The sequence below is a fragment of the Plasmodium gaboni genome, chromosome 3 (assembly GCF_001602025.1).
Source record: "Plasmodium gaboni strain SY75 chromosome 3, whole genome shotgun sequence".
Classification (NCBI taxonomy): Eukaryota; Apicomplexa; class Aconoidasida; order Haemosporida; family Plasmodiidae; genus Plasmodium; species Plasmodium gaboni.
In genome coordinates, this window is record NC_031483.1 from 269,429 (window position 1) to 279,428 (window position 10,000).

The window sequence follows — 10,000 nt, forward strand, 5'->3', positions numbered from 1 at the left end:
AAAAAAAAAAAAAAAAAAAAGGCCTTCACCATTTTTTATATGATTTTAATCCTTGCCTTTATTTAATTATCTATCTATCAATATTTTTTTTTTTTTTTTTTCTTTTATAAATTAAAAACAAATGAGATATAAATGAAGAGATTGATAATAATAAAAATATGTATATTTTAAATACAATTAAATATTAATAAAAACAAAATAAATATTTTAAAAAGCCCCCACCCACGATCTTCCTTCATTTTTCTTGTAAAAAATATATATATATAATAATATATGTATATAGAAAATATTTTCATATATATAAAACATTTTCATATATATAAAATATAATATAAAACTATAAAAGTATTAATATATACAAAAAACATTTTAAATTCCTTCCCATTTGTAATAATATATAAATATTAGTTTTATGTCAGGATAAATTTGTTAATTTTTTTTTTCTTCTTTTAGTAAAGGGGGGCACAGAAAAAAAAAAAAAAAAAAAAAAATAATATATAATATTTTACGATAAAATGATATAAACAGAAATAAAAATTATGACAATAAGGATCATATAAAAAATAGAAATATATAGTTTTATCATTTAAGTGTACATATATTATATATATATATATATGTAGTTTCATATATTTTAAATGTTGATATATTGATAAAGGTTACGACAAACAATATCATATTTATATGGGAAGAGAAGAAAAACGTTAATGTTGTAATATTATATGATCACAATAATATAAACATACAAAAATATAAGATATATATATATATATATATTTTTTTTTTTACGAACCCTTTTTTTAATATATGTTCACATAATTATATAATGTCAATAGTATGCACCATAAGTGGTCAGACACCTGAAGAACCTGTTGTAAGTAAAACGGGATATATATTTGAAAAGAGATTAATTGAAAAACACATAATTAATTATGGCATATGTCCAGTAAGTGGTGAGGTTCTAACACTAGATGATTTATATCCAATTAAAAATGAAAAGATTGTTAAGCCTAGACCTATTACCGCTAGTAGTATACCTGGATTACTGTCGATTTTTCAAACAGAATGGGATTCGATTATATCAGAAATGTTTAGTTTAAGAACACATGTTAATGATATACGTAATGAATTAAGTCATAGCTTATATCAATATGATGCTGCTACAAGAGTTATAGCTAAATTATTAAAAGAAAAAAATGGTTATAAAGAAGAAATAGAAAATTTAAAAAAACAGATTTTCGAATTAAAAAGTAGTAATAATGTTGATATTTATGAAATAGGATTAAATGAAGAAATATTAGAAAAAATGCAAAATCTTGCTAAAGATTTATTAATGAATAGAAAAAAAAGAAAAATAGATAATGTATGTTCTATTGAACAATGGAAAGATTTTGAAAATACTAATGAATTTAATATTCATTCATCAACCATACCAGGAGTTACTTGTATTACACTTGATGTTAATAAATATAAATATAATTATAATGATGATCATATGAAACATAATTTTTTCTCTGGAGGTAATGATGGAAATGTTTATTATGTTTCTCTAAATGATAATAAAATATTATCAAAATTACAAGGACATTTAAAAAAAGTAAACGCAATTATTTCACATCCATCCAATTTTATATGTATAACAGCATCTAACGATAAAACCATAAGAATATGGAAAGGTGATGACAATAATGCACATAATAATGATCATCATGATGCTGATCATAGTGATGATAGTAATAATAATAATCAATATACATATGACAACTCACAATTTGTCTCTGCACATGTTATAACCAAACATAAAGATCATGTTACTTCATTAGCTTTACATCCTTTGGAAAATTATTTTATTAGCTCTTCCAAAGATAGTATGTGGATTTTACATGATTTAGAAACAGCCAAAACTATAAAAACTTCAAAAGATAATCCAAGTTCTTTTAAACATCTAGCTATACACCCAGATGGTATGATGTTTGGTATAGCAGCACAAGATTCTAATATACATATCTATGATATTAAAAGTCAAGAATATAAAGCAACATTAAATGGACATACTAAATCTTTAAATTGTTTATCTTTTAGTGAAAACGGTTATTATTTAGCATCATCTTCAAAAGATAATACAGTCAAATTATGGGACTTAAGAAAAGCTCAAAGCTTTCAAACGATAACATTAAATGAAACACCCAATTATATTTCCTTTGATTATTCAGGAAAATATCTATCCATAGCTGTAGAAAATGATATACAAATATATAATTTTGAAACAAAAAATCAAGCTAATCTAATAAAAACATTATCATCACATACAGATACGGTGACACAAACATGCTTTGGTAGTACCACCTCATATATTTTGTCAAGTTCAATGGATAAAACCATAAAACTTTGGAATTGAATTTGAAACAAAGAAATATTATAAAACGTTTCCTATTGTTTTTTTTTTTTTTATATAATATATATTTTGTCAGTATACAAATTAGATATATACCCACATATATATATATATATATATATATATATATATATATATATAATATCCATTTAACATTATTAATAATAATACATTAATTTATATGTTGTCATCATAATATGTATATAAAATGAATTCACTATTTTTTAATTTATATTTTTATAAATTTTTTATTTTTTACATTGTACATTTTTGATATTTTTCATTTTATTTTTTTTTTGAAACTATTAACAAATTTTTTTTTAAATATCAATTTTAATATTATAAAATAAAAGTAGGTTTATATATATATTAAAGATGGAACAGATAATTAAAATTGCAATATCCAAAATTTTTAAAATAAAAATCGAATGTTATCATAATATTATATAATAAATATATATATATATATATATATAGAATAATTTTAAAAAAAATAATAATATGAATAGTTTTAATATACTCCTAGAAGTTTCTTTATTTTTTTTATTTTGTTGTGTGTGTGCAATACTGAACACATACCATTTGGGTAATATTATAATTATATATATATATATATATATATATATATATATATATACATATGGTATATAATTTTTTTTTTTTTTAATATAAATATTTTCTTCCAAAAATATATATTCTTTAAATTAAATAAATATAAAAATATACAAAAAAAAATATATATTTTTTTATATGCAACATATTTATGACAACCACTGTAACAATATATACATATTACATTAATTAAATATTATACAACCAACAACGGAAAAAAAAAAAAAAAAAAAAAAAAAATTAAACTCAATTGTTATTTTAGAAAATAATAATAATATTATGTATATATATATATATATATATATATATATGTATAATATATCCCATCTTTTAGACAAAAGTAAATATATATTTTTTTTATTCTACATTCCAAATATTTACTGCATTATTTAATTATTTATTTTAAAATGTTATGTTACGTGGTGTATCTTTAATTATATACTTTTTTTTTTTTTTTTTTTTCTAATCACTCTCTCTTTTAATAGACATATATAAAATTTTATATATAAAAAAAAACTTAATAGTTTTGTTTTTTTTCGTTTCGGGACTGTTCAAGTACATTCTTTTTTATATTCTATTTTTTTTTTTTTAATGACACACACAAATATATATATATATATATATATAATGTAGTGTTCTTAAAAATATTATGAACAGTCAGAATATATTCTACACATGCAATAGAAAATGTAGCTATATATATATATATATTTATATTTACATCCACGACTAGCTAAAAATTTTATATATACTTATAAAATATCTTTAAATAAAAAGACTAATGCAAACATGAAAGGTAATACAAAAATTCCCCTCGTAAAAAAAATCAACCCTCCTGTATTAACAAAGAAAAGCATAATAGCTAGTAAAAATATAAATAATAAAAATGATCAAAATAACCTGAACCGTTCAGAATATTCTGAACAGGCAAGAAATAATGATAATACAATTTGTGAAAGTGTATATGAAAATGCATATTCTCCTGACAGTGAAACATTTGATTTTGTTAACGAAAACTTTAATGATGATTCAAATCAGGATATGTTTCCTTACGAATCATATATGAATAAAGAAAAAAATTATAAAAAGAAGCAAATGATGATAGATGATGAATTAATATTTCAGAATGAAATGTTAAGGAATGTATTTAAGAGTTCTCAAAAAATTAAAGAAATGCAAAGGGAATTATTTAATGTTGATACAAAAAATTTTATTCCAGTAGTATATCCTGTAGAAAATAATAAGGGTGCTTATTCTATACCTCGAGATTATTCAAAAAAAATTGATACAGTCGAAACGATTGATATGGTTGATATTGATGATAAAGCATATGGTGGAGTGAAAAGTATGGGATGTCCAAATGATAATAATAGTGCGTATTTACAAAATAATGAAAAAAATAATAATTTATATGATACATATGAAGGTAATATAAGTATAAAAAGGGATAAAACACAACAATATAATACAAAAAGTAATAAAAATAAAGAATCAATTTTAAAATCTAAATTGGATTCACATGTATCAAAAATAGGAGAAATAAAAGTAAATATTGATGATATAAAAACAGGACTGTTATCATATTATTCAAATGTATTTTCATTAGATGAATATGATATAGGGGATAGGATAAATATTTTAAGATACGGTGAAAAAAGAAAAAATACATCTGATTTGAATAATGTAAAATATTCTTATGAGATAAATGATATACCTATAAAACCATCATATTTATATAACACCAGTAAATTACATAATTCTTTTTATACATCAAATGAAAAAAAATATATACCCAATGATTATTACTATAATGACATGGAGAGTTATGATCATTTAAAAGATAGCAAATCAGTAGATACTTATAATAATCAAAATATTAAAAACTCTTTATATGAAAATATGAGTAAATCTGTAAACAAATATGATCATTATGGACAAATAGCAGAACTGTTAACTAGCTTAAAGAATAAATGTGATGATGCTAATTTTAAAGTTCAAGATTTGTCTTCAAGATTTTGTAAGTATGAAAACCCTGACAACCGTTTTTGGGTTCACAATCTAGTACCGGAGGTAAATATATAAATAAATAAATAAATAAATATATATATATATGTATGTATTTATGTATACGTTTTATATATTTTTATTATGTCGCATAATATTAATTAAACTATATTTATATATGTATATTTCAATTTTTCAGCATTTAAGAAAACCAGCCTTATATAAAGATGATGACCTCAGAAAGCACTTAGTTATTACGTACTCTCAATTATTCAATGAAGCTATGTTAAATAAAAAAAAAATAGAAGCCTTAGAAAAAAAACTACATATATTAAAATTAAGAGTAAATTGTTTTAAAAATGGATATAAAATGGAAACAAGAAATGCCCTATGAAATTTATAAATCTATATGAAAAAAGGTTATATATTTATCTATTTTATATGGTACATATATGTGTATATTATTTATATTGTATCATTAGAAATATATATTTATAAAATTCATAAACATGAACCTATTTGTATATTACCATTTTGTAATATAACATGTTCAAAAATAAAAAAAAAAAATAAAAAATAAATAAATATATATATATATATATATATTATATACCAATTTGTGTGTATTTTTTTTTTTTTTTTTTCCCTATCTTGCCCTTACAAATAATATATATATATATATATATATATATATATATAATATTATTTGCACTTAATTATTATCAATTGTGTAGTTTTCTTTATTGTTTTGGGAATATGAAATTATCAAAAAATATATAAAAAAAGTTAATATCCTTTTTGTATTAACTATACACAATGGGAATATTATAAATAAATAAATATAAATATATAAATATATAAATATATATATATATATATATATATATATATATATATATATATATATATATATGAATGTAGGGATATACCCTTTAATAATAATATTATAGAAAAGATGATAAAAATAAATCTGTTCAATTATAACACAGCAACAAGTTGTTATGGCAATTTTTTTATTTTGAAAAGATACAAGAGTCATATAAATTCAGTATCCATATTACAACAATTTTATAATAGATTGCCTATAAGAAAAAAGTATATAAAAGCCATAAAAAAAGGGACTCTTATTTGGGATAAAGGCCAAGTAATAAATTAAAACAATTAAAATATATATAAATTAATAAATATATATACATATATATATATATATATATTTATTTATATTTATGTACATGTTGAAGGTATTTATTTTTATTTCTTTATATGTATATTAGGTCAAGATACCACCTTTAAAAATCGAAGGATATGACCCACCAAAAAAATGCCTCTCGCCCTTAGTCAAAAATAGAAATAATCAATATAGAGGAAAATTTGAGAATTTAAAATCTCACCGCGTTGAATTTCAAGACTGAATAATTAAAATATTATACATATAAAATATTTATTTATGTATATATTTTTTTATATATGTGTTTGTTTTATATGACTTTTCTACCCTTATATTAATTATACACTCAAATGAAAAAATAAAATATTTTTGAACAATGTATATACATGTACTTATATTTCTTAAAACGTTCCAACTAAAAAAATAATTAATTAATCATATAATGGAAAAAAAATAAAATAAAATAAAATAAATAAAATAAAATAAATAAATAAATAAATTTATTTTATTCATATTAGACATAACAAAAAATTAGGCAAATTTAAAATTTATGTTATCCCATTGGGGATAAAAAAATGTAAAAGTTAAAAATTAATATTAAATAGATAAATAAATAAATATATATATATATGTAAATATTAATACATGTGGTGCTATTTTATATTTTTTGTGTTGCTATTTTATATTTTTTGTGTTGCTATTTTATATTTTTTGTGGTGCTAATTTTTTCATATAGTATATCTTAACTCATCCCTTGCAAAGCTACTATCGTTCAATAATTCAAAGGGTGGGTATATAGGAACCAAACTATCCTGATGACCTATGTAAACATTATTATAAATTTTCCAGTATATTTCTCTAACTTTTCTAGATGGATGGAATATTCCTTGAACTAGATACTGAAAAATAATAGCTGGTCCTAGAGCAACTCTGAATCCATCAATAGAATCTATTACAGCTTGTATTAGATGTGGAGATGTTTCAAAAATGTTTGGCCATACATAATTTAATAAATGTATTAATGCATCTTGACGATTCAAACCAAAACATCCTAATGCTAAATGTTTACATGCCCATGTTGCTATTTGTCTATGAACAAGATCTCTATCCATTAATGCATGTTCTAATAATGTGACAACTGAATAAACATAATCTTTGGCAATTTCACCTATATATTCAAACATAAATGATAAAGCTTTAAGTACTCCATTTTGGACATTCATATCTTGTGTTTTATATTCATTCATTAAAGCTGCAAGTACTGAATATGGTAAACAAGTATCAGCAACAATTGCAATAGCGACAGTAGTACAGACTCTTAATTGTCTTTCTTGAACTTTTAAATTATTTAATAAAACAGTAAGAACTTCGAATGGACCAATAGTACGTGCAATATAACCAAAGGTTTGTATAGTAGCTCTTCTAATTAATTTTTTATTAGATTTTAATAATTCTATTAAATCAAAACAAATTCTATCCCATTCTTTTGGAGAGACTAGATCACCTGCTTTGTCTGCTATGATACCTATTAAGTCTATAACATTTTCTTGTACTTTTTCATGTCTATTTTTTAAGATAGGTGTAATTCTTGGTAATAGATCTTTAATAGGTGGTGTCATATTTTGGACACCTAATACTACTAAGATAGATTTTAGAGCTCTAATAATATTAGCTAATACTTCTGGATATTCTTCACCTAGATATTCATATAGATATAAAGATAGATGTCCTAACATTTGTTTTTCATCACATATTTTTATAAGTTTAGAAATTCTTGATATGAGATCAGCACTTTGTTGTCTTACTTTTGGTAGTGGTGTATTTAATCTCCATCTAAGAATTCCAGCTATTTGTGGTAGATAAGGTTTCATTCTAATATTTAATTTATTACAAATAATATCAAATGAATTTAATAAAATAAAATAATCTTCAGAAGTTTGTTCTTGAAAAGCATATAACATACCATCTATTAATTGTTCTTCTAATTTTTGATCAATATCATCAACACCTAATTCATTAATAATATTTTGTATAGTTTGTAGAACCATCTTTCTATATTGTTCTGATGGATCTTTTAAATCATCAACAATTTTTGAAATAACAGAGCTTGCTCCTATTTTTTTTGATATTTCTACTGTTGTATCTACAATTAATATAAAACTTTTTTTATCATTTGAATTTCTCATATTCCAAAATTTTTCAAAGAATGGATTAACAATTTCTTGATTTATATATTCTTTATCTACTCCTTCTGTTTGTATACACTGCTTTACACACTTTAATACAATTTTTTTCATTTCATCATCAGGTGAATTAAATTCATTTATTAATATAACCATAACTTCTTTAGTATAATAATTTGCATGATATGAATCCATTAAGGGTATAATCAAACCAATGGCTTTTAAAAATGATGCTAACACTTTACCTCTATATTCTGTAATACCTTTCCATAATGGTCTTAATACAGAATCAAATGCTTCAATTCCATATGGAGCTGCTGCTTCTGCTAATGCTGCTACAGCTAATGCTGTTATAGTTCTCACTTTTTGTTGTTCATCATGTAATCCATGTGCTATTATTTGAACTAGATCTTTTAAATGTGGTAATACAGCACATCCCATTAATATAGCTATCTGTTGTACTATTTTTATACCTGTATGTCTAGCTTCCCAATTTTTTTTTGATTGACAAACAGCTTTTAAAAATAATATTAAAGATGGAATTCCTAATGCAGATGCAACAACTGCAAATGCTCGTGCAGTTGTATTTCTAACATATTCATCAGGATGATCTATATCTGGTCTCATAATTCCTATCATAGTAGCTAACCCAGCTGCTTTAGCTAAATTACTTATAATTTCTCTACCTTCAACTCTTGCATAATAATCTTCATCTATCAATAAAGGTTCTATAACTACAAGTATTTTATGTACATATGGTCTAACTAAATCATCTAATTTAAATAATATTCGATCAATTACTTTTACTAATAAATGTCTTTCTTGATCTTCTAATGTATTCTGCATCATCAATGGTAATATTAAATTAAATAAAATTTCCGGACCTAATTCTTTAACTTTTTCAGTTATTGTTCTTAAGGCTGTTCTTCTTATAGATGGTGTACCGTTTTTTATTTTTAATAATAATATCATAAATTTCCTTTCTTTTAATTCTTCTTGTGATAATTCTTCTTCATTAACAGTTTCAAACAGTTTACTAAAATATATATAATCTTCATTTTTTAATTGTATATATTTAAGTTCATTTAATAATTGGGGGTTGTTCATTTCTAGTTGTTTATATTTTAATTGACACATTGCTTCGTCTTGATTAATCTGTTCATTCAGATTATTATAAGAAGTATTGGGCAGTTCATAGAAGGGTGTATGTATAAATGTGCTTTGCATTAAATTTATATTATCATCACTATTAATATTATTAATATTATTATTATTATTATTATTAATATTACTGTTTGTGTTGTAAGGTGTTTCTTCTATACCCTTTGGTTTATTTGGAAAAAGTGGAGTATTAATAATTGTATTTTTAAACATGGTCTTTAATTTATTATTACGAATAGCTTGATATTCTTCAGGAGCTTCTACAATTTCATAACCTTCTGAAGGTAATAATTCGTTTAAATCTTCATCTGTCAAAGGTCTGTTCCTTATGTCTATTTCGTTTTTTATTTTCATTCGAAGTAAAGCATCAGCCATGGGTGTGAAAGGTGTATTAATATTATTGGATATGTATGGTGTATTCATATTATTGGATATGTATGGTGTATTTATATTATTAGCTATATATGGTGTATTCAT

At 22.1% G+C, this 10,000-nt stretch overlaps 4 protein-coding genes across 4 annotated transcripts in view; 3 read left to right on the forward strand and 1 right to left on the reverse strand.

The window, feature by feature from the left end:
- Positions 1–826: 826 nt before the first annotated feature.
- On the forward strand, positions 827–2,398 carry PGSY75_0308600 (putative pre-mRNA-processing factor 19; the record flags this gene model as incomplete). Its single annotated transcript, XM_018783941.1, has 1 exon — positions 827–2,398. One exon carries the CDS (start codon positions 827–829, stop codon positions 2,396–2,398), a length of 1,572 nt encoding a protein of 523 aa, XP_018643524.1.
- Positions 2,399–3,796: 1,398 nt separating this feature from the next.
- PGSY75_0308700 (hypothetical protein) lies at positions 3,797–5,405 on the forward strand (the record flags this gene model as incomplete). Its single annotated transcript, XM_018783942.1, has 2 exons — positions 3,797–5,077; positions 5,211–5,405. 2 exons carry the CDS (start codon positions 3,797–3,799, stop codon positions 5,403–5,405), a joined length of 1,476 nt encoding a protein of 491 aa, XP_018643525.1.
- Positions 5,406–5,966: 561 nt separating this feature from the next.
- On the forward strand, positions 5,967–6,423 carry PGSY75_0308800 (conserved protein, unknown function; the record flags this gene model as incomplete). The annotated part of the gene is made up of 2 exons (XM_018783943.1): positions 5,967–6,155; positions 6,286–6,423. 2 exons carry the CDS (start codon positions 5,967–5,969, stop codon positions 6,421–6,423), a joined length of 327 nt encoding a protein of 108 aa, XP_018643526.1.
- Positions 6,424–6,907: 484 nt separating this feature from the next.
- PGSY75_0308900 (putative splicing factor 3B subunit 1) overlaps positions 6,908–10,000 on the reverse strand; it is a gene marked incomplete at both ends in the record, with an annotated part of 4,059 nt that continues 966 nt past the window's right edge. Inside the window, one exon of the mRNA XM_018783944.1 lies at positions 6,908–10,000. This exon is cut by the window's right edge and continues 966 nt beyond it. Coding sequence (XP_018643527.1) covers positions 6,908–10,000 — 3,093 coding nt within the window.